This window comes from Gopherus flavomarginatus, chromosome 25, assembly GCF_025201925.1.
Source record: "Gopherus flavomarginatus isolate rGopFla2 chromosome 25, rGopFla2.mat.asm, whole genome shotgun sequence".
Classification (NCBI taxonomy): domain Eukaryota; kingdom Metazoa; phylum Chordata; order Testudines; family Testudinidae; genus Gopherus; species Gopherus flavomarginatus.
The window spans coordinates 9,469,616-9,494,288 of record NC_066641.1 but is presented as its reverse complement, the minus strand read 5'-3'; the positions used below and the strand labels follow the sequence as shown (position 1 = coordinate 9,494,288).

The 24,673-nt window shown below is 46.2% G+C and overlaps 2 protein-coding genes and 1 long non-coding RNA gene across 25 annotated transcripts in view; 1 reads left to right on the top strand and 2 right to left on the bottom strand.

The window, feature by feature from the left end:
* The window catches only part of LOC127040692 (beta-1,4 N-acetylgalactosaminyltransferase 2-like), a 76,057-nt gene extending 70,501 nt beyond the window's left edge, over positions 1-5,556 (bottom strand). For 4 of the 9 annotated variants that reach the window (XM_050935190.1, XM_050935191.1, XM_050935189.1 and 1 more), the window contains exon 1: positions 5,204-5,554. In XM_050935190.1, the coding sequence (XP_050791147.1) occupies positions 5,204-5,274 (71 nt within the window). In that variant the 5' untranslated portion in view covers positions 5,275-5,554. Of the gene's footprint in view, positions 1-5,183 lie in introns of all 9 variants that reach the window. The other 5 variants (XM_050935186.1, XM_050935193.1, XM_050935192.1 and 2 more) reach the window with 3 other exon arrangements.
* The window catches only part of LOC127040701 (uncharacterized), an 86,563-nt gene extending 71,046 nt beyond the window's left edge, over positions 1-15,517 (top strand). The window contains exon 2 of the long non-coding RNA XR_007771531.1: positions 15,261-15,517. This is a non-coding gene — a long non-coding RNA (uncharacterized LOC127040701). The remainder of the gene's footprint in view (positions 1-15,260) is intronic.
* Positions 1-24,673, bottom strand: part of LOC127040693 (beta-1,4 N-acetylgalactosaminyltransferase 2-like) — a 136,153-nt gene that overhangs the window by 70,955 nt on the left and 40,525 nt on the right. For 4 of the 15 annotated variants that reach the window (XR_007771528.1, XR_007771523.1, XR_007771529.1 and 1 more), the window contains exon 13: positions 22,903-23,043. Coding sequence is in view for 3 of the 15 variants with exons in the window: in XM_050935200.1 (XP_050791157.1) it covers positions 22,903-23,043 (141 nt within the window). In the remaining 12 variants the exon portion in view is untranslated. Of the gene's footprint in view, positions 1-14,268; positions 17,983-19,007; positions 19,135-20,598; positions 20,745-21,373; positions 21,594-22,902; positions 23,044-24,673 lie in introns of those variants that run through there. The other 11 variants (XR_007771519.1, XR_007771521.1, XM_050935201.1 and 8 more) reach the window with 8 other exon arrangements.

Below are 24,673 nucleotides of genomic sequence, written 5' to 3'. Positions count from 1 at the left end.
AAATATTACCCGTATGTACATTTCACAATGGCTCCAAGCCTTAACAAGTTATGAGCTGTCTGTAGATATCTTTATGGATAAATATCCTCTAAGGTGAAATATAAGACGTGTGTTTGGTATAATGAGTTTGTCACAGTTTGCACTGCAACCCTTAAGTGTGTGTTTGCCTATGGCCCAGTGGTGGGTTAATCTGGCCCTTCACACTTTTGTCTTACTAGGGAGGCATTCAGAAACTATGTGCAATAGTATTTTCATTGTGTACTCAAGGCACCAGTTAAAATGCACTCAATGTCCCAATCTTTCTTGGCAGGTAGCAATGCAAACATCTTCTGCACAAATGAATCTTCACACATCAGGGAGTTCTGGTTGGTCATTTGGTGTATACAATAAGCAGCAAAGGTGAGAGCACTGAATGTGGGGGCAGGCCATTCTATTGAGTACATCATCAACTTTTCTGACTATCCAACTCGACAAAGAAACATCGATTCTCAAGCAGAGAGAGGACCTGGACCATCTTGCTATTTCTCAAAATTTTTGCAAGTTTCAGCAGACATACGATAGTGTCAAAAAATTTAAAAAAATGAAAAAAAGATATACAGCCTTGGTAGTTTTACAGGTTTCAAAGCCATCTTCAATGTATTGCATTAGATTTACAGCCTGGGAACAGCATGAACATCCTGGGGAGAAAAACCCTTCAACTATTAGAACTGTCCTACCCATTCTCCTCTGTTCACATAACTTGCAAGTTGAACAAAGGATATTGGGCAATAATGTCTTGCAGTTAGGGTCTTCATATGGTTTGAGTAGTGCAACCTGGGTTATCTGCATAGTCTCTAGAAGGAACTGGAAAAGTCAAGCAGCCACATCTGTTCTCTCATCCTAAAACAGAGGAATAGTGTGCTAGACATACCAGCTGCCGTTCCACATTTCAGGGTTTTCATGGCTATTGGCAGCTCCTCAGCGCTGAGCTGTTCTTTGTGGACTTTGCTCACTCTTTGGAGACAGCAAATGGGTTTTGTTCTGCACTTTGCTCTGTGGGTTGGTCTACCATTTAGGATGAGTTGGGGTGTGAATTGGCTGGGAGAGTCTATGGCCCTGCACTTTGGTTGCTGTTCATCAGGGTTCAGCTTACAAAAAGGTGCTTTTGTACTATTCAGATAACAGAATTGTCATAAAAATCAGTTTCCTCCAGCGGCCATGCTATTCCTTTCCAATTTCTCACACAAGCATTTCCCCCGAGCCCCATGGTTTTGTCACTGTTCAGATAATAGCTAGTAGAGAAATACGTAGATAACTATGTTTTAATTACAAACACAGATACAGACTAACCCCTCTGATATGTTTTAACTGCACTGGACATTGGTCCTGCAACTCCCCCCCCCCAGTGCAGACTTCCCTAAAAGGAGCGTACTAAGTCAGGTCCATACAGAGCTGTGGTATTCATTGCACAGATGTGTATTTAATAACTTGCTATCTGCCTATCATGAAAATACTGAAGCCCCAAAGTGCAGTTGTTCAGCATTTGAGGGGGAGGTGGGGAAAAGAAAGTCAAACCAAACTTCTCTTTGGGTGCCTAAATTTAGACACCTGGGTTTGAATGTTTGGGCCCACCATTTAAACAAGCCATGCTATGAACACTGGTGGACTAAAAAAAATAAAATAAAATAAAAACAAAAACAAAAACACACATACCTAAATCATCTATAACAATCACTTCTAAATAAGCACATTTAAGACGGAAGCACCCTCTGCTCCACTTCTTGTGCTTCAAGCTCATCAGCTTATCGGGGGGGGGGGGAGGGGGGAAGGAGGGGGAATGAGATGAGAATCCTGAATTTAAGGAGAAATGGATTTTTCACATCATCATAAAAAAAAGTTTTATAATTAAGTCTATGTATTTTGATAGAGAGACAATTATCATGTGAGGGGTAAACTGATCCTGAAACTGGGCACCAACAGGACTCAAAAAGGAGGAAATCCAGCCCCATAAAACCTATTCCAGGACCTAGCCCGACATTAGCAATACCACCGTGGCTTATTTACATTGACCCAAGAAAGGAAATGGCACTTATACAAACAGCACAGTGTGATGGGAAAGTCCAGCTAGACTTGGAATGCTGCCCATCATGAAGGGCCCCATCCTGCAAGAACACGTACGCAGGGAAGAGCCATTTCACTCACAAGCTACTCCCCATTACTTCTGTAGTATTTTTTGAGTAAGTAAGTTACTCACTTGCCTATGTGTTTGCAGAATCAAGTCTTAACAGAGAAGTGAGTTCATTATAGGGTTTGTGTTCACTGAACAATTAACTCAAGTTCTGTTCACACACAAACCCTCTGAACTCCAAGTAGGGGTGCTTTTAGCTCAAGTTAGCTGGCCCATCAGGTGTATAGACGGTCAGCTGTTAACACAATTGCTCTATGCTAGGGTGGCCACTCACACATCCCCAGAATAATGGACACTCTGATACTTCTGGGAATGGTGTGGGCCCGCCCCCGCCAGCATGACCTCCCACACCTGGTGTGTACAAGCTCATGCTGCACAGAGGACGCCATTTTGAAGAACGTGCTGCTCCACTCACACAGGTGGAGGTGGAATGGCACATTCTTCAAAATGGTGTCCCTCACCTGATACTGGACAAAAAACAAGTCTGGTTTTGTCTCAGTACCAGCCGGGGGACAAGCCACCCCAAAAGAGGACTGTCTGGTTTAAAACTGGAGGAATGGCCTTCCTACACAGTGCTGCTCACCCGAGCCATTTTGTAGTGTGGCACTTTCCCCTTCAGCCAGACTAACTGGAGAGGAGTAACTTGAGATCACCCAGCAATGACGATGTTTTAACTATAAATTTTGTTTGTTTGTTTGTTTCCCTTTAAATTTTTCACATACAGAACAATTAGAGGAAACATTTGTACTTTTTTTTTTTTAAGTTCCCATAAAAAAAATTTTAAACACACATCATGGAAATATTTGTTGTCTTTTATGCATTGTAAAAGGCATTTTCCCTTTTGCTTTATATATCATTTTACTTAAGATCATGCAAATTGTACAGTGAAAGACAAAATTTAAAAAATTACAATAACTCCAAAAAACACTACTATTTGTCAGGCTTACATCCTCAAGTCACTTTCAATCCTATTCACACAAGAGACAAAACTACCAGATAGTAAAAAAAAAAAAAAAAAAAAAAAAAAAAAAAAAAAGCCAGAGCACACAAGTACAGAGAGATTATAAAAGTTGTGGATATTTTTAAATAAAAAAACAAAAAATTAATTCTCCCCCACTGTCCCTTTTAAAATTACGTTGAAGAATAAAATTCTAGAAACTAAACAAAGAAGATAATAAAATAAAAAACATAAGACATTCAGAACTAAAGCAAAACTGGGGCCCAGTCCAGTAAACATTTAATAATTGTGAGCATTATTCCTGGTATTGCCTAGTCTATCGGAGCATAACAAGATCTGTTACTTTTTGGCTGGTGGTAGGAGGAAGATTGTAAAGAAAGCATTACATGTCTGTGGAATTATTGCACTTGATATTTAAGACAATATCCTCCCCAAGAGTAAAGATTTTGTTAGCCTTTTACATATAGGCTTAATCTTGAAATCCTCATACATTAATGAATAAGTCAATATGACTACTCTCCTGATTAGGGGTCATTTGTAAAGCAGTATATAAGTTTTACACCACCATATGCAAAGTTTTGGAATAAGCAAATACAACCACTTGCAAGTACAGTACAATGATCCAACACAAAAACATTGATGAAGTGGGGGGGGAAGGGTCTTATTACTGTTAGGGCATAGGAGCTCATGGAGTGAGGAATTTTTGAGAACACGTTACATTCAAGTCTTTTTGTTGGCAGAAATACACGTAATCGGAATACAAGATTACTGCTGCATTTACTCTTCTCGATCAACGAGGAAGAAAGACGTTTAAATGTATCTATGATTGTGGCCTTCCTGGGATTTACTGGGTTCCTTTGCATTGAGTCCCTGTTCTCTATTTTTAGTACCCTTTATTCTGAGGCCTTATGGTCATTTTTCTTTCTGAGACAAGTGGCTGAGTTTAAACATTGAAGCAGCAGAGTTTCTTCTCCCCTCCACAACCCACTCCCCCCCCCGTATCATTGAATATAACTGAGATGTGTGCGCCTTTTTAAATGTTTTAAAAATACTTAATCAAGATTATAGCATATTCAAAAAGCATCAAGTTGGTTTAATTTACACACCTTTTCTTAAAGCTCATAAGGCATCATTAAGACCCTGTATAAAGACTCCCATCATTTTTTGGGGTCAGGGTCAAAAGTTAGACAGTCTTTTCCTTGTCGTAATTAGTCATTAAATACACAGCAGTTTCCTCCTATAAATTCCCCCTTTAGCACCAGCTTTGTTGTTGTTACAGGTTTTTAAACAACCCCTCTACCCCATCTGTCTACATGGAAGTGACTGACAATTGTTTAAGTGTCTCTTAATAGAGGAGGCTCTCTCATCCTTGTTTAGCTTTTTACACGAAGATTCTAGTATATTTGTTTTAAAAGCATCAGTAGACAAATTGGTTTAATTTAGAAAGTTTTATTAAAATTAGCTATCGACCCACCTATAATGAGAGGAGAGCGCCATGCACTGACTGGGGATCTTTACAACTTTGCTGACAGTCAAGCAGAAAGCCCCATTTCAACCCACAACATTATAGCCTTTGCAAGTCAAAGAAAGGCCCATAACCACACCAGCCTGAGGGCATAGGAAGCACCTTTACCATGGAAGGGAATGAAGTGTGTTTTGCCTGTTTGAGCAGATCAGGTTAGCTTTTAAGAAGCAAAAGAAAATGCTACTGCCATTTGTTTACAAGGAGAGCTGTTCTGCAGCCAAGGGGTTTCCTCTCCTGGCCAGTATCGAAGCTCAGGGATTCTAGTGTTTAATTCCAGGAAGGGTCTTCCCTTCACCCCCAGACAGTGCATAGTCACTGCTGCAGTAGAATAAGTAAATATCTGCCAAACTCAATAGCCCAGCTCAATGGAACTGCGCTGGGTTTCCATTTGTAGAGTTTCCCCCAGAAAATCTGAAGCCTGAACACAATGGACAGAAATTAGAGACAAATCCCTTTCACTCAGTTATTCTACTTATTAAAAAAAACCAAAACACAAAACAAACAACAACAACAAAAAACAAAAAACCACATACACAACAAGCCACAATCAAACCTGCAGTAAGATCTCAGCATCCTTTGGCAGCTGAAAGCCCAGGAATAAGGAGAGATCCAATCCCAAAACATGCTGATTCTGACCAAACACCCCCAATGACCACGAGCTCCCCCACAAGTAACCAATTGCACTAATCTGAGCTATATAGCAAAGAGAGCTGTCCAACCCTCCCAGAAACTCACACCCCTAGTACACAGGCACCCAATACCATCTTAGCTCCAGGTATTTAGTATCTAAAGCCCCACCCACACAGGTATATCCAATGCCAGCCCTGCACCTGATACTCAGTGTCTACAGCCCCACCCTGTTAACAAGTCCAATAGCTGCAGACCTACCTGAGAATCAAAGCATCAAACACATCTGTACCCTGAAGAGGCTTATAAAAAAAAAACCACCTAAAAAAAGCTAGGGGAGAATATTTACCTGCTCTGTGGATTTTTTTAAAAAAGCAATTGCTTTAGCATGGCACAAAACTAGAAACCGGGAACTGCTGCAAAGTCAAATTGTTGGTGAAAAAACATAAAATGTAATTCAACTATGTGTCAGTCTGTTAAAATCAGGATAATGACAAACTTCACAACACCTAAGCCAAAAGGAGAAGCCTTGTCCATTTCAATATAGCCAGTGACAACCCAGCAATGCTACTGGAAATGTCCCCAATTCTGAGATTTTCAGACAAACTACTCAAAACATAAAAAGCTTCCTCTGGGGGGGAATGGCTCAGCTGTACCATCACCCTGTGCAAAATTCTCTCCATGAGAACAAAAGCCTACTAGAAATAAACTGCAAACAAACTACTGGTCAACTTAGAAAGGACATAAACATTGATCTTTTTAAAAAAATAGCTGCAAACTAAGCAAAATAAATTTTATTTTGGAAATGTAGAAAGAGAACACATACTGAACTGTATAGATACAAAAAGGAGTACTTCTGGCACCTTAGAGAGACCTTAGGAGAACTTAACATAGGTAGCAATTTTGCAACAAAAAAACTTCAAAAACAGAGTCCAAAGAGAGTCTGCTGAACTCGAATTAATATGCAAATTAGATACCATTAACTTTGGTTTAAACAGAGACTGGGAATGGTTGGGAATGGCTGGGAATTATTACACTAATTGAATCTATTTCCCTATGTTAAGTTCTCCTCACACCCTCTATGGGTCACCTCAATTATCACTTCAAAGGTTTTTTTTCCTCCTGCTGACGATAGCTCACCTCAATTGATTAGACTTTTCCACTTGGTACGCATACTTCCACTTTTTCATGGTCTCTGTATGTATAAATATCTCCTGTCTGTGTGTTCCATTCTATGCATCCCAAGAAGTGAGCTGTACCCCATGAAAGCTTATGCTGAAATAAATTTCTTAGTCTTCAAGGTGCCACAAGTACTTCTGTTCTTTTTGCATATACAGACTAACATGGCTGCTACCCTGAAACCTGTATAGATACAGCCCTCATAATAAATGCAACCCAGAACACCAGTGCCAGAAAGAAACCACTGGATAAATACAATTCACCAGTAAAACAACTTGTTAAATTATTTTGAACAGTATAATCCAGCTTATCCTGCTATGCAGGAGCAAAGTCTGTGGGCCAATTTTAGCTAATAATTGCTCTGGTTTGGATCAAATCACAGTTGTCAGCACAGACACTAGAAACCCTGCCTAGAGCAGTTTGGTTTGGTTTTATTCTTTCAGCTAACAGGTGGTTGCCACTGCCATATGAATCAGGGCCACATATAACCCCTCTAACCAAGCTCACCTGCACCACAGAGAGGCTTTCCTCAGCTGAAAGACAGCATAGTCTATCAGGGAGGATACTGGAGAGGGAGTCAGGAGAGGTGGGTTCTGTTCCAGCTCCATCACTGGACAGCTGTGTGACCATAAGCAAGTCCCTTCACCCTTCTGTGCCTCTATTTATTTACCCACCCATCCTTTGGTCTGGTTGGTCTTCTTAGACCAGCGGTTCTCAAACTGTGGGTCGGGACCCTGAAGTGGGTCATGACCCCATTTTAATAGGGTTGCCAGGACTGGCTTAGACTTGCTGGGGCCTAGAGCTGAAGCCAAAGTCCAAGTCCCACCACCCTGGGCCGATGCCAAAGCCCAAGGGAGGAGCTCCGGTTACAGACCTCCTGCCCGGTGCTGAAGCCCTTCAGCTTTGGCTCCCGCTGCCAGGGACGGTGGGGCTCGGGCTTTGGGCTCCCCACCCAGTGCAGCAGGGCTCGGGTGGGCTAAGGCTTTGGTCCTCGCTCCTGGGGGGTCATGCTGTCAGCAGGGGAGCCAGTTACATCCCAGTTAGGAGGTGTGATTTGCATGCCAAGGAGGCAGAAGGACAAGAACGGGGACAATTAGAAGAGTTAATAAACCACTAGGCCGAATAGTCTTGAGCCTCAAGCCCCTGCTTAGAGCTCAGCAGGAGCTGAGGCCTGCAGCACCCAGGACTGCTGGGTGCCCCAACCCCCCCAGGAATCCTACTTGCCCCAGCTGGGCTTACCTTGGGCAGCAGAGCTGGGTGGCTTTTCTGGCTCCCCAGGCAGCCAACTTCTGGCAGTCGAGGAAGGGGACTGCCAGCTCCATTCCTGGGAACAGAAGTCAGAGCCTCAGATCTACTTCCTGATCAGAGAGCCAGGGGAGGGAGGCACCGTCCCAGGCCCTGACACCAGAGGGGAGCCCCCTTCAGTCCTGCCAACCACCAGACATAAAAATTCATAGCTGGATTCCACACTTCCCCCCACCCACCCCCCCAAAAAATCATGAGATTTTAAAGTTAGCATCAAACCAGGTCTTTTCAGTTGGTCTGTTTACTTTTAACCGCCCTCTACTCTTCTGGCTGGGTGCTGAAAAGTCAACCTTTGATGCACACAAAAAAAGGGCTCCTCTCCCTGGCTGCTTCACTTACCCTCCTCCTTTCCCAGGACCCACCAACCCCACCTCACTAACTCCCTCAAAACGCTCCTTCCCTCCCCGCCTTCTTCTCTACCCAGATCCCAGGGAGAGGAGACGTTCCAAAGCCAGGGCCGGGTTTACGATGGCGCCATGGAGCCGGGCCCATGCTCAGAAGGGGGACCCGGCCTGCTCTGCTTGTCCTGTGCCCTGGGCTCCCACCCTCCAGCCTGCTGCCCCCCTCACACACCACCTGCTCCTCTCGGCCTGCCCAGCCGCCGGCCGAGGGCTCTTCTCCACCCCTTGGCCCCACCTGCTAGCTTCTCTCCGTCCCCTGGCCAGACCCCAGTGCACCTCCGGTTCTGGGCCGTCTCTGCTTCCCACCACCTGCGGGGCCCCACCACCTGTCTCCCCAAAGCTGAGCCACCTGGGACTGGGGCAGAAGCCTGGCCAGTCTCAGCCAGTGTGGGGGGAGGCTTGGCTGGGCTCCACCAGACAAGTGGGTCCTCAGGGAGCCTGGCTGATGGCACCACTCCCAAGTGGCTAGAGCGATTCCCCGCCCCAGGACCAGCCCTGACTGCACTGGCCGGTGAGTGCAGCCAGGAGGCAAGGTGTGGTGGGGTGCTGGGCTGTAAGGGGGTGGGGAAGATCTCTGTGTTGGGGCACTAGGGAGTGGGGGTTGTGTGTAGGGTGCTGGGCAGTTATGGTGGGGCTGTGGACAGAGAGCGCTGGGCGGGGTGATGGTGTGCAGGGTGCTGTGCATTTGTGGCAGGGTCTGGGGGTGGCATAGCAGGTCTGGAGGGGGCTCTGGTCATAGGAAATCAGGGGGTGTTCCAGTGTTGGGTAGATGGTGGTGTATGGTGTGACATGGGCCCACCCCTGAGCGGAAGGGGCATGCTGGCAGCACAGGGCCAGGCGGGCCATTGTGTATCTGGCAACTGCTGATTTGTAAATAGTGCCCCTGCCATGCTATGCCCTTGGCCGGCCCCTCACTCTGCCCTCGCCCCCCCCACCCCCCCAGCTCCATTGCCCTCATGAAGGCCCACAACTATGTTTGGCACCAGGCCCACAAAAGGTTAATCGGGCCCTGTCCAAAGCAGTGGGAGGCTTTTCCCTCACTCCACTCTCCCTCCTTCTGCCCCTGGACTCTCTCTCTCTGCTATAGGAGCATACATGAAGCTAGGTCAGTGGCAGGGCAGGTCTGTGTCCTTCCCTCCAAAACAGCGCCACAGAGGTCTGCCACGTGCCCAGCCCTGGAAATCACATGGCTGGGAGAAGCTTTTTGCATCATCATGACAGCTCCTCCTGCAGGCCCACAAACTTCTGTGATATGCAATAGTTGGCAATAATGCAACACTGGTTTTCCCTGGCTACTTGGAGGATATTTCCCCTACCCACCACTACCCTAGTCTGGGGACTTGACATCCAATCTCCTCCATCTCTCACCCCATTACTATCCTCTGTCCCCACCTCCTTCCTGGCCCCACATCCACTGCACCCCATTTCCCTGCAACCCCTAAATCTGCCTCCTGCTCCCCCTTACTCTCCACACTCACTTTTCACAGTACTTTTCTGAGAAGTAAGCGTGACACGGTATTGTGGCCGGACAGCAGTGGCTGCTGGCTGGGAGCCCGGCAGTGCCAGGACACATCATCAGCAAGCCCCAACACCAGTGCTTGATTTGTGCTTGGGCTTGCCAGCAGCCGCCTCCCTCCAGCTCTAAAGGCAGCACCGCTGCCAGCAGCAGTGCAGAAGTCAGAGTAGCAATACCAGACCATGCCACCCTGACATCTGCACTGCTGCTGGCAGCGGTGCTGCCTTCAGAACTGGATGACTGGCCAGCAGATGCCGCCTTCCGGCCACCCAGGCTGGGCTGCACAGGAGGGAGTTACTGAGCTTGTGGGCTCCCCCGGCCATACAACTCCTGATCACTGGGCCTACAGGAAGGGGGAACTCAGAGGTTCACCTACTAGCTCCACTAAGGGGTGAGCCTTGCTACCTGCCACCAGGCTGGCAGCTCCAGGCAACATTGCCCACCACCTGGCTGGCTGGCCAGGGGCTCCAAGCACATGCTCGCCCGCACTCAATCCTGCTCTGGCAGCCTACACCCATGAGCTTGAGGCATGGATGGCACCTCCTGGACCACTGTGCCTTGGATGGTCGCCCACGTGACCTATGAGGAAAGATTAAAACAATGGGGCATGTTTACTCTTGCCAGCAAGTTAAAGAAGTATGGGCTGGATGAATAGACTATAACATGGATAGAAAGCTGGCTAGATCATCGGGCTCAGTGGGTAGTGATCAGTGGCTTCATGTCTAGTTGGCAGCTGGTATCAAGCGGAGTGTCCCAAGGGTCAGTCATGGGGCTGGTTTTGTTCGATATTTTTATTAATGATCTGGAGAATGGCATGGATTACACCCTCAGGAAGTTTGCAGATAACACTAAACTGGGAGGAGTGGTAGATACGCTGGAGGGTAGGGATAGGATACAGAGGGACCTAGGGGTTACAGTGGACAAGAAGCTGGATATGAGTCAACAGTGTGCCCTTGTTGCCAAGAAGGCTAATGGCATTTTGAGCTGTATAAGTAGGACCATTGCCAGCAGATCGAGGGACCTAATCATTCCCTCTATTCGACATTAGTGAGGCCTCATCTGGAATACTGTGTCCAGTTTTGGGCCCCACACTACAAAAAGGATATGGAAAAATTGGAGAGAGTCCAGTGGAGGGCAATAAAAATAATTAGGGGGCTGGAGCACATGACTTATGAGAGGCTGAGGGAATTGGGATTGTTTAGTCTGCAGAAGAGAAGAATGGCGGGGGTGGGGGGGGATTTGACAGCTGCTTTCAATTACCTGAAAGGGGGTTCCAAAGAGGATGAATCTAGACTGTACTCAGTGGTACCAGATGACAGAATAAGAAGATTTAGGTTGGATATTAGGAAAAACTTTTTCATTAGGAGGGTGGTGACACACTGGAATGGGTTACCTAGGGAGGTGGTGGAATCTCCTTCCTTAGAGGTTTTTAAGGTCAAGCTTGACAAAGCCCTGGCTGGGATGATTTAGTTGGGGATTGGTCCTGATTTAAGCAGTGGGTTGGACTAGATACCCTCCTGAGGTCCTTTCCAATCCTGATATTGTATGATTCTATGAAAAGAACCCCCATCATTACAAAGAGGATCTGGAAGAGAGCAACCAAAATGATCAAAGGTTTAACAAACCTGACCTGGGAGGAAAGGTTAAAACAATGGGGCATGTTTAGTGCTGAGAAAAGAGGGGAAGGAGGCTGATAATCTTAAAATAGGTTAAGGGCTTGTTACAAAGAGGACTGTGATAATTTGTTCTCCATGTCCACTGAAGGTCAGAGAAGAAGTAATGGGCTAAACCTAAGGCTCAGGCTTTCCTCTGAAGGAATACTGGGAAAGAGGAGAAGGTGCCACCCCTCCACTCCCTAGAAGAGACCTGGTAAGAGAAGGTGGAGTAGCCTGCTGAGTCACAATGACACAGCAGGTTTGTGGGAGCCAGGGCCTGGGAAGGGTAGGACATACCAGCTGTGGTGCCATCTGGGCCCCTGAGGTTCAGATAGACATCTGAGTGGAAGGGTGATAACTAGAACCCTTTAAAAGTCAGCTCATCTCTAATTTAAATATGCATTTGAACCCTGCTGCTTTATTGTACATTACAGAATTTACAGAATTTTAAAAATTTTGTTCAAGATTAATACTTCTCGGACATGCGGTCTGTTTGTGATACGGCAGAAGCGGTGGTGGGCAAAGCTGGGCTGCTTTCAAAACTGGCTTGTGGGAGGGGAGAAAAAGCCTGTTGCCGTCTCAGCATCGAGGTGATTGTCCCCATTCCCAAAGGCAGCGAGTAGGGTGTAAACTGTGCAGTGTACTAGTTAAAGGAACGGTGATCTTCAACGGTGAATGATTAAAGGGATGGTGTCAGGTGAACACAGGCCCACACTGTTGGTTTTATGACCCAAAAAGCAATATTTGGCCTAACTAGAACTGTCTCCATGGATCCTTTTTTAAATTAAAGATTCCAGTAGAAATCTGTATTTTACCACGTGAAAACAGCAGCAAATGTGCCAGTGGGGAAGGAACTGAAAAATTAAATTTATTCTAAACAGCAGCCAAACAGATCACAGTGCAAAAAGTAAATCATTAATGGAACACAAATTAGATTATTAGCTAAAATCGCTTTAGATTTAACATCCTGGAAAATTAATAGGACTACACGGCCTATAAATCAGGGCAGAGCTGGTCTTTACAAAATTATTTACTGCGTGTTAAAAGAGTTAAGAAAATTATGTTTTTTAAAGATACACCCAATTCATCCCAAGATAAACTCGACTGACTTTAAGGATATTTTTCCCTCCTTAAACAAACAAACAAAACCTGACACTGTCCCTTTAATTAGATCTGGTCTAGTGAACTACAAAACCTACATATCTGTAGTTTCATTCCGCATAGGAGAGGGGGTTTAATCAATGTGAAGCCCCCAGCTATTCCTTAAACAGCGAGTGCCTATGGAGTATATTAGCTTCCTGCATGTCAAACAAGGGGACATGTGACCTTATATATAACCAATTCATATTTGTTTATCTACCTCTTAGTGACAATAAAATAAAATAGGTAGTGGCAACTCCACATGCTGCAGTGTAGAGGGAAAAATTACTTTCTTTTTCTGAAGAAAAAATGTTCTTTAAAAAAAAATTATCAACTCTCTTTTCACTTTAATGTGTTCATTAGTTGTAAAACCTCAGCAGTGCTAAATTGTTCAGTTATGACCAATTTTTAAAAAATGCTCAACATTCCATTCCTTTTTTTTTTCTTTTTTAACTTTGATATTTACTTCTGTCAGCCGTACAACTTCTCTCAGCTCCTCTATCTCAGCGGACGCTTTGGTTGTGTGATGACTGGTCACTTTTGCATAGACTGGCATTCAGTTGCCATTCGGACCACATTGCTTGTAGCGACACCTTTGCACCCCAGATGGTGTCCCTTTGAAGCGGGAAAGTATTTTTAGGTAGTGTGAAGTCTGGATGGTTCGCTTTTACCGGTGCTCAACGTGTGTTTATGATAAAGCAGTCAGGGCTGGATTATAAAAGTAACAACCAGACAGGAATGGCTTGTGACTAAAGTGACTTCTTACATATCATCTGAAGCTTAGGACAGTTCAATACACAGATGTGCAGATAGAGAGGTAGAACTAATCCATATTGCAGTTATCCTGGTTTTGAAATCCCCAGTCAGCTGCCATGTTGTTCTGTACTCCCTCATTCCTGATACTGGGAGACAAGGGGAGTAGCTAGTCCACCTGATTGAGTTCTTCAAACAGGTGTGTGGAACAAAGTGCTGCTCCCCACCCCACCCCACCCCGTCACCGATCCAATGCAATTTCAGACTATCCATCGAAAAGTTGTACTTGACTGTAATGATATTTTTCCTCCCTTCGGTTGATTGTTTATTTTCTCTCCCTTCCCCTACTGCTCCATGTTCTTTGCCTTGTACTTTCGTGAGTCAGGCTAGTTGGCTCAGATATGGAGTTGTGATTGTGGATGGACGCAGACTTCATTTTTCTTCCAGCTAGGTTTTGCCACAAACCGCTTTACTCCACTGTTTCATTTTTAAAATGAAAGCAAAAAATTATACTGCACCTGTATATGTTTATCTCCATTCTTAGGAGAAACAAAGAGGTCAGCGAGGCTGAGGAGTGGATGGGTGGGTGCTGATATGACTCAAGGCATGGACTTAAGTGTGAGGTGCTACTGCAGTACAAAGAGAGAAGTGGCTAGTGATTTTGAGGGCCTGCTGTGGAAGGCATCTTCAAGGGGCCTGGTTTTCAGAAAGCGCTGAGCATCCACTCTCTGGACCTTGTTGAAGACACACCTGTAAGGTGAGGTGGTGGCCTTGGAGGGAATAGGGGGTAGGTGGGAGGGGGCAGTGGAGTCAGAAGAGGGGGTGGGGGGAATTTGGGATGTGCAGGACTGCAGCAGCCAGAGAAAGGAGACTTTCCCCAGCTCCAGGGCTGTGGCTGCCAGGGAGAGACGGTCCTCCTTCCCAGCCTAAGCTCTATGGCGGCTGCTGTGGAGGGGGAGAGACCCTCCTCCTTCTCAGACCCAGCTCAGGGGCTGCTGTGGTGGGGGAGAGAGGGTACATCCATCACATTAGAACGGTAAGATTACTGATATTAAAATATGAGTTGTGTGCTTTTATTTATTATTAAGGGTTTTTTTATACAGTGCTTTTATCCAAAGTGCTTTACAATAGTTACATGTTGTTTGTACTATTAGCTGTCAGTATATTTATGCTGCATCTGTAATTTTCACTCCATGCATCTGAAGAAGCAGGTTTTTTACCCACGAAAGCTTATGCACAAATACATCTGTTAGTCTTTAAGGTGCCACTGGACTCCTCGTAAGATTTGGAAAGATCATTAAGTGGTTCGCCGAGACCCTCAGCAATTTTCAAGTGGTCCGCAAAAAAAAAAAAAAAGTTTGAAAATCACTGACTTAACTTTAGTTGTGGCAGCAGAATACAAAGCACTGTCTATAGAATCATGAGGTATCATTATGCATCTCAACTGTATTACACAGCAAGACTCTCAGCAATAAGGGCTGGCTTTCAAGCAGGGCCCTTTTCTTTTTGTGGTAGCTTTAAAAACATCCATCCTAAATACTTTTAAGAAGAACACTGCAGCATTGAGAATACACAATCTCTTACCTAGTTATAAAAGAATAGTAAGTGTACTAGAAAATCACCATTATGTAGAAAGCTCTCAGTGTCACCACGGGGGGACATAGAGCACAAAGAATTTCAGCTCTTGCATGAATGGATAGGACTTTTCAGAACCACAAGGAAAGTTCACATTTTAAGTCAATGTTCAACTCAAATAAGTTATTTTAATTATCCACATCACAGTAGTGTAAAGGAAACCCGATCACGGTAGGTGCTGTCCAATCATAACAGAGATAGCCCCTGCCCCAATGAGCTCACAGGCTACAAGACATACAGAGAGGACCAAAAATCAAAGCTAGGTCATTTGCCTAACCAATGTCAGAACACTTCATACCAAGGCCAAGTTCTCTCATCTCGTTAGAAGTATGGGGCCTTGATGTGTAAGACCCGTGGTCTGCTTGAGGCATTTACTTCTTGGCAGAGATTAGCATCCAGGTCCCACCACTGTGGTAATGGTGGGGTTTTTTTGATGTTGTGGTTAGCTGCCCACTAGGAACTGAACTCCACCATTTCACATAGGACACGAGCTAGCAGATGAAAAGAACTTGGGTCACGTGAACGTGGACTGCATTCAGGCAGGACAGTTAGGAGAGTTTGCATTTTCCTCCTCTTAAGTGAAAGCTTCTTAACTAAGCTAGGTTTCCAACATTCCCACTCTGGTCCTTAAGTAAGGAGTAATCATAAGAAATTCTCAACAAATATTGCATAGACAACATACTAACTCCATTTAGGATAAACCAAGTGTCACGGAGTCCCTGGGCAATGCTTTGGAACTGCTCCCCACAAAGCCAGTCAGGACTTTGGGGAGCCGCCTTCTTCTTGGCGCAGACTGTTTTTAGGACAAGAAGCTTACATGGCTTCACCTTTTTGGGTTTGACCTTGGAGCATTTAGCATATGCTCCTCTGTGCGCTTTTTACAGCAAGTCTGCCCAGGTGGGGTCCTGGAAGCCAGAGGGTCTGACACGCACCCCCACTTTGCAGTTAGATGTGACTTTTAGAAAGCCAGTAAAACAGAGGTTTATTAGACGACAGGAACATGGTTTAAAACAGAGCTTGTAGGTAGAGAGAACGGGACCCCTCAGATGGGTCCATATTGGGACCCAGCGAGCCAGATAACCTCGTCTGCCATCACTTCCCATGCCCAGCAAGCTCCAAACTGAAACCCCCTCCAGCCCCTCCTTTCTGGCCTTTGTCTTTTTCTCGGGTCAGGAGGTTACCTGATCTTTTTGTTTTTCCACATCTTTAGCATCCTCTTGCAGGGGGGAGGGGCCTGGGTCATTTGTTGCCAGGAGACGGAGTGTCAAACAGAAACTGAGGCACCCACACAGTATTCAGAGGAAATATTAAGAACAGTCCTACTTCGTCACACCAAGCACTTCGGTCTAAACATAAAAGTGATTTTGCTTCTGGCACTCGACTTGTGAGCACGCATTCCAGTTACAATTAATTCCTCACTTAAAGTTGTCCTGGTTAACGTTGTTATGTTGCTGATCAATTAGGGAACATGCTCGATTAAAGCTGCGCAGTGCTCCCTTATTACATCGTTTGGCAGCCGCCTGCTTTGTCCACTGCTTGCAAGAGGAGCAGCCTGTTGGAGGTAGCTGGTGGGGGCTTGGAACCAGGGCAGACCGACAGCCCCCCTATCAGCTCCCTGCTTCCCTAAGTTCCCTGTGCAGCACCTGCCCAGCAGGCTATCAATTGCCGGCAGTTCAGCTGTCCCTCCTCCTACTGCAGGGGAGGGGAGAAATGGGGGGGCTAATTTCAGGGTGTCCCCCTCCCCCTACTCCAGTCCCCCACTTACCCCATCTCCATAGAGAGCTGGGTGGGGACAGGACAGGGCTCAGGAGGAAGAGAACTTGCTGGCCATACATGCTGTCTCAACTTCCTGATTTTGTTAAAGGCGATGTCCTCAGAGTGGGGTCAGCATACATAAAGGGGCAATGTGCATCTCTCTCCCTCTCCCACACAAAGGGTGTATGTCTCTGTCTACCATGCTGTCTCCCCTCCCTCCATTCATGCTGCCTTGTAGAATGGGAGGCTACATTAACAATGTGTTAACCCTTGAGGGCTCAGCCAAATGCTAGTTCATCATTTAGCAGTAAGGCATTCCCTGGGAAATATCCCACCCTCTGACTTCACCACCTCAACCAAGCTTCACAATCATCATCGCTGTATACCAGTTTTTGTGTGTGTGTGTGTGTGTGTGTGTGTGTGTGTGTGTGTGTGTGTGTGTGTGTGTGTGTGTGTGTGTGTGTGTGTGTGTGTGTGTGTGTGTGTGTGTGTGTGTGTGTGTGTGTGTGTGTGTGTGTGTGTGTGTGTTAATTGTTTGTCTGGTGAAAAAATTTCCCTGGAACCTAACCCCCCCATTTACATTAATTTTTATGGGAAAATTGGATTTGCTTAACATCGTTTCGCTTAAAGTCACATTTTTCAGGAACATAATTACAACGTTAAGCGAGGAATTACTGTACGCCTCCAAGAAGGAAGGAAGTCAGTCTGTGCATCCCTGATAATCCATTCAAATGCAGAGAGGATCTGGAGTGCTACCAGATCAAACCAGTAGGAATTCCACTCTGCCCCGCTTCACTCTGCACTGGCTGGAAAGGACACAGTGCAGGGCAATGATGAATCTGGCTCAGTATTAGCCAAAACTGCCTCACTCAATGATCAGAGAAACTTTGCAATGAAGAGGACACCATCGCAAGGCCTGTAGCAGGACCAGAATGCAGATAATACATATGACTGCGTTGTCCATTTCAAGTTTGGGCCAAGAGATTCCAGATCCCAAATTCAGCCCATTAAAAAGTTTTTATAGAAAGGTAGGTGCAAAAAGGAAGGCATCCAGTGTGGCACAAATAAGGCAATTAGGCTGAAGCCCAGAGCGTACGCTTGCCATGGGTATCAGGGAGGTTACCGTAGAAATTGTACAGAGCAGGGTAAAAGGGTTATCTTGTTGAGTAGCATTTCAGTCGGTTTTTGAAGTAGTGCAAAGCTAGCTTAAATTGGACCTGTGCATCAGTGTTGTCCCGGAATGTTTTATATTGGTCTTCTACCTTAGCCAGGTTGGGATCAGATGCAGGATTATGGTCTTGGTGACTGACAGAAACATCACTGCAGGAACCGACAAGCAAGATGCCCAGACCATCCACGAAAAATTCTGGGGAGGAGGAAAAAAAATTGAAAATCAAAGTTAAGTGACACTGCATTTCCCAGAGAACAGCTGTGAAATTATTTTACAAGGCTCTGTATGGTCCATTCAGGCTTGAGTCACTTCGCCATGTAAAGGAATTGAGCCACGGGTCCTCGGAGTCTAAAACCAAGCTGCTATGGCTTGGCCTAGAGAACCAGGTCCATTCACTGGTGGACACTAGTAGAATCGAATCTCTGTGGGTATGTGTACAATGCAGTCAAGGTGTGGTGGCAGCATGGAAAGCCAAACCCGTGCTAGCATGGCTGGAAATAGCAGCATTAGACGCAGCAACCCAGGCTGTACTAGCATCCCTGGGTACGTCCTCATGACAGTAGCCCGTGCTGAAGCCTGTGCTACCACCTATGTCTGTATGCAGCTATTTTGAGCCCTGCTAGTGTGAGTATATGTAAAATCACCTCAAAGTGCAGTGTAGATGCCCGCTATGGAGTCTAGCCACAGCGTTAACATGGATGACACTAATCTTTTGTGGCGTTTCCCTGTTTTAACTGCAAACGTTTCATAGTATTCTAAGAGATGAATCGTGGCATGGGGGGGGAGGGTCACCGACTCTGGGTGCATTCCTTTGGAGGGTCGCTGCTGCCCTTGCTAGGACCCCCTTGGTTTGCCCCTGGTAAGAGTGGTTCTTTGATTCTGACCTTTGCCTGAGTCTGGAAGTGTGTCTGTCTCTGAGCGGTGCTCAGGGAAGCAGCCTGAGGCAGGGGAGTTGCCTCTCTGCTGTCCCAGGCCTTTCTGCCTCCTCCTCTGTTCTCCTTCCTTTATAGGAGACCTTGTTTCCGCCACTGGGCACAGCTGTGATTACCTGCCCTCATGACTGGCAGCTGCGTGTGTGGTGGGGGCTTGGCACTTCCCTGCCGACAGGAGAAGCTCCCCTCCCCGTCCTGCCTAAGCTCAGTATGGGGTTTGTAGATCCCAGATTCCTCCCTGTAATGGGAAGTGTTGAGTTTGACCCCATATCCCATAATGCTACTCACTTCCAGCTAGCATCCCACAAGGTGCAGCAAGAAAAGTCCGAGAATGCACAGAGTCCAGAAGCAAAGCAAAGCACTGCACCCTACAACAGCTGTCCGGAATGCTGTGCCCTTACTCCATACGACGTCCCTGCCATACAAACATGCAGATCCATGCTGAAGCAGAAAACAGTTTACCGAGTATATGCAATTACTGGATACTGTCTAATACGCACAGATTCATGTGCAACAAGCCAGTGTGAATTTATACACCCAAGTGCACAAACTCTAAAACAAAGATGCAAAACCACAAGCCCTAAGCATTTGCAGTTATGGAAGAGCCCCGGGCATTTTTATTAAGCAGAGGGTTTATTAGTGTGTTTGGACAAGTTCCAGCTCTGGTAATAATATTGTGTCCACCTAGTTGTCCCTGCAGATTCGACTGGACACTACAGAAGCCACATTAGGTTTCTAACCACCATTTTTCCACTTGCTTTTCAGTAAGGTTAGTTAGTTGAAAGAGAAATAGCTCGTGCTGTCTACACTACACCCCTAACAGAACCAGCAGGGATTTGTTTCTACGTTTCCGGGTCTAAATAAAAAACTAAAGCACTTCTCTGGACAATCTGCATTTAACTCTGAATAAAATAGCTGCTGAACCTTGCATCCAAACTATGGCCCCTCAGGGCTTTGGATTCGGCTCATGGGATTGCCACCCTATGGTGCTGCGAGCCCCGCGCTGCTCCAGGAAGTGGCAGGCACCACGTCCCTGCAGCCCCTAGGGGAGGGGGCGCAGAGGGCTCTGCATGCTGCTCTTCCCTGTGGATACCTCCCCAGAAGCTTCTACTGGCCAAGAACGGGGAACCGTGGCCAATGGGAGCTTTGGGAGAAGTACCCACATGCGCAAGGAGCCCTCTGCGCCCCCTCTTCCAGGGGTCACAGGGACATGGTGCCGGACACTTCCCGGAGTGACACAGGGATGGGGCCGGGGCCGGGGCCAGGGCCAGGGCAGGCAGGCAGGCAGGGAGCCTGTCTTGGCCCTAGTGAGTATCGCTGCCACCCCGGAGCCGCTCCAGGTAAATCTGAACCTCTCCTTCACCCTGCCCCACAACTCCCTGCCCTGAGCCCCCTGCCTGTACCCCAACTGTCTGCCCTGAGCCCCTTCCTGCACTCTGCACACCTTCTGCACCCCAAACCCCCTTCCCTGAGTCCCCTCATACACCTCACACTCCTCCTGCACTCCAACCCCTTGACCCGAGCCTCTTCCTGCACACCACATCCCCTCCCACACCCTGCATTCCTTCCTGCCCTGCCCTTGCAAGCCATTTCCCCACCCCGATGTGGCCCTCGGGCCAAAAAGTTTGCCCACCCCTGTTCTATAGACGTTACAGCTAGCTGTTCTATATGCAGTCAAGCCAGGACCCCACTTAAGAGGCTTCCTTGGCATTCCAGGTAGCAGGATCTACATACAGTGCAGGAATCGGGATATTCTAGTGGCTAGAGCAGCAAGCTGGGAGTTAGGAGACCTGAGGTAAAATACTGGCCCGACTGAAGTCAGGGGTTTTGTTCAGCCAGGATCTTACCCCTGGGTTCAGTTCCTGGCTCTGCCGCTCACCTGCTTGGTGACCATGGACAAGTTACTTCACCTCTCTGGGCTTCCAACTCCCCTTCTGCCTCTCATTTACTTTAGACTGCAAGTTCTTCAAAGCAGGGACTTCTCTTACTACATACTTATATAGGTCTCCAGTCTTTGCTGGCACACTATAGTAATACAAATATAATCATGCATTGCACAATGTTAATTGTTAAAAACATGGGTTATTAATCATTTAGCCTATTTTAAGTTTAATGATTAAATGTTTTAAGAAAATCAGAAGCAGCTGCTAATGCTTTATTTCAAACATCCATTTGGGCAATTCCAGGCCCCAGGAAAGAACAGTCAATGGGACCCCGCGCACGCACGAGTCACACCTGCATGGTCCGCCTGACATTTGAGCAGTGCTGCTCTTGCGCTGGCTGGTGCCCAGAGAGCTGCTGGCTGCGCTGCTGGACGTGCTCTTCCAGCAAGCCAGGGCTTTGAAATGCCCACCCGGTAGGGTTGCCAACTATCTAACTACTCAAACCCAAAGACCCTTCCCCAGCCCCTGGCCCTTCCCTGAGGCCACAGCCCTGTCCTGACCCTTCTCCAACGCCCCGCCCTCTGCTCAGTCCATCCCCCCTCCCTCTGTCGCTCACTCTCTCCCACCCTCACTCACTTTCACCAGGCTGGGGCAGGCGTGCGGGCTCTAGTCTACCAGGCCCCTGGGCAATTGCCCCCTTTGTCCCTCCTGTCGTTGGCCCTGCTGAGAGCTTGCTTACCCACACTCTGAGAAAGAGAGCGTGTGGCTTACCTGAGTGAGCTACTCTTTGCAGAAGAGGGTCATAGCTGACGTGTCTGCTTTTGTCTGTATGGGCCAGGTAGAAGTTGACCACACCACTGGTGACCACGCAGTTGGGGAACCCGTCCAACTTGTGGAAGGAGCCGTATCTCAAATGCAGACAGTCACCGTCGTCACTCTGCTCATACAGCAGCTGAAAACTGTAGGTGTCCCCCTTCACGCTGCCTCCAACCTGGAGAGCAAGACCATCACCCACGTTTTTCAGTTACTGCTTTTTGTCTCCTGGCAGACTCAAAGCCCAGACTAACATCCGCTGACGTCAACAGGAGCCCTTCCTTTGACTGGTCCAACCCCCTGAAGTCTCATTGTTACTGTTCTGCACAGTGGGAATCTCAACATGAACAAGCCCCAGTTTACAATAGCTTTTAGGTTCTTGTGAACGGCTGCTTGGAGCTCATTCCCTACAACATCATGTTCTTGTTGTTCCTCGTACCACTGAGTTCTACTCATTTCACACAGGGCACCAACCAGCTCTCATTGGAAACTTGTTACCTTTCACTAAGGACTTGGGGTGGATTTGAGAACATAATCAGAAGTTATAGGCTATCTGTTCCATAAATCCTCTCAACTGTCCACTCTCTCAGGTCAACTGTCACAGCCTAAGGTGTAGAAACATTTTCCAGAAACTCTAAAAACACCCTCTGAATCAAGAAAATACTCAATGGGATCAAAAACAGCTTCAACTGGCTTAAAAACAAACAAACATTCTTGCTGCCCTAAGGTAAGTATTCTTTCTCGAGTTAAGATCTAAGGTGAATGGGTGGTGAGGGCAGATTGTGATCCAGATTGGAGCTGTTTTTCCAAAATTGGCCATGGAGAGAGTCCTGCTCTTGGCACAAACTGATGCCACTTTTCAAGAGGAGGATTTCTAGTGCTTGAACAAAACCAGGAATCTCATTGCAGAAGAAGTGAACTTAGTGATCAGGAACCAATTGCATCAGGTTCACTGTTTGCCAATACTGCACCCTATCTGTTCACTTTTCTGCCTCCAGTGAAGTGGTATTGAAACAAAATGCAGAAAAAAGGCACATACCCAGAACTAAGTAGTAAATATCCAGGATCAAATGGTTGTGCCCATCTTAAATTGGTGCATTTTTTTGATAAGGTGAAACCAATCTAATGCATGAAGAAAGCCAAGTAACATAGATGAGAAACAAACACACACCATCCTCAAAGAATATTTTGCCAGATAGCACTAACCTCTGGTGTGGTCACAGTCAATCTAAAAATCCATACAAGATTTTCCCCATCATTTGAAAGCAAGTATTTTATTACAATAAGGAAGATTTCTGGCATAATCTGATAAGCAGAAGACGAAAACAGGTCTGCAGAGGAATACATTTTGAGAGATGGAAGCAATATTCCTTTTCCCTATTGACTAACGGCCCGATTTTCAAAGGCTCAGCAACCATTGTGACACTAGAGCTCTTTCAAAAAGCCTGGAACATTTTCCAAGGGAACAATTTATTTGCATTTCTTACCATATCCAAGTTTGTTCTCTCCAGCACATCCAATAGCTTCTCAATTTTGGTGTTTTCGGTGAATAAGTAGTCATCGTCAACCCAGAGATAGTACTTGGTTGTGACCTGAGATATTGCAAGATTCCTTCCTGCAAACCAACCCTGGTAAGCAGGAATCCCCAAGACACAGAAGGGTAGGGTCAGAACAGCTGTATATATATGCAAACATACACACAAAAAGCTGCTTAGCTCTGTGCAAATCCCTTTATCAAGAAACTATTCTGAAAAGGAGGGTCATCTGAACTAGGGAATGAGAACAAAACAGGACATCTTTGCAACAAGGAGTGACTTTATGGTAACATGATCACTTGCTCATGTGATAGAAGAACCAGTATATAAGGATACTTAAGCACTGGAAGTATTTACCTAAGGAGGTTGTGGAATCCCCATCTTTGAAAGTTTTTAAGAACAGCTTAGACAAACCCGTGGAAGGTAGGGTCTAGGTACATTTAATCTTGCCTCAGAGCCTGGGGGGACTAGATGACCTCTTGAGGTCCCTTTCTGCCCTACATTTTTACAATTGTAGGATTTTAATTTACTAGATTAGATGATTTTTCTACAGGAGACTTCAGTCTCCATCCTATAACATCTCTGTATTTGTATAATTCCCAGGGCTCTTCACGTTCCTTATGGAGCCCCAAGATTCCCTCAATGTCTCTCCTCCTCCTACCCCCACATCACAGCAAGTCCACTGCTGGCCAAGGACTGGATGAGACTGCCTCTAAAGCTTGTTAATGAGCATGAAGGAAATCACTTTTGAGCAACATGGACGCATGCCCTGTCCAATGCTGCCAGCCAAGGGGGGTATGGAGGACAGACAGGAGCCTTAAACATTCAACTTTGATCTTTCATAGAGCAGTACAGGCCAGTGCACCAGTGTAACTATTTTTACAAAACTTGAATAAATTACACAGTAAGAGGCTCCATTCACAAAATGTGCTGGACACCCACCATTCCCATTTATATCCGTGAATGCTCAAGATGTGGCCAAAATTTTTCTATAGTCAACAACATGTTGACTAAGTCTATGAAGATTAATGGGTCGGTAAACCAATAGGAAATGGATTAAGACCATCAACTCATCTCATGCACCACTAGGGTAGCTTAAGCTAAATTACTATGGTACCAGTGGTAAAGCCCATACACTGACATGGAAAATTCAGTCCCCTTTGTCCTAGCTATCCCAGATAAGCAGCCGTGGTGTGAGGCCACGGAACAATAATTGGATACAAATTTGAACTGGTGGCCTACAGGTAAAAGATTCTGTACAACACAAACAATTCCATGAACCGTTCCACTCCATTTCTTTGAGGGGTTGGAACTGGGCACATAAGTCTTAAGAGTCCTTAGCAGACTGTGTGGTCTAGTGGATGGGACACGAGGCTAAGAGTGGGCCTCAGGAAACATAGGTTCTATTCCTGGCTCTGCTGGGTCACCTTCCCTTCTCTGTGCTTCCATTTCCCCTCCCACCTTTTGTCTGGATCATCTACTTCAACGGTGAGCTGTTTGGGGCAAGGACTGTCTCTTATTATGTGTCCGTAGAGCTCCCAGCACAACAGGGCCCTGGTCTCCGCTGGGGGCTGCATGTACTACCATAATCCAAATGCTAATAAGAGATGGTATTTTCAAGAGTGCCCAAGTGTTTTAGGAACATAAATCCCATTTACTTTCATTAGGATTTGTGCTCCTAAATCAATTAGGAGCTTTTAAAAAATCCCATCCTATAAGGTGT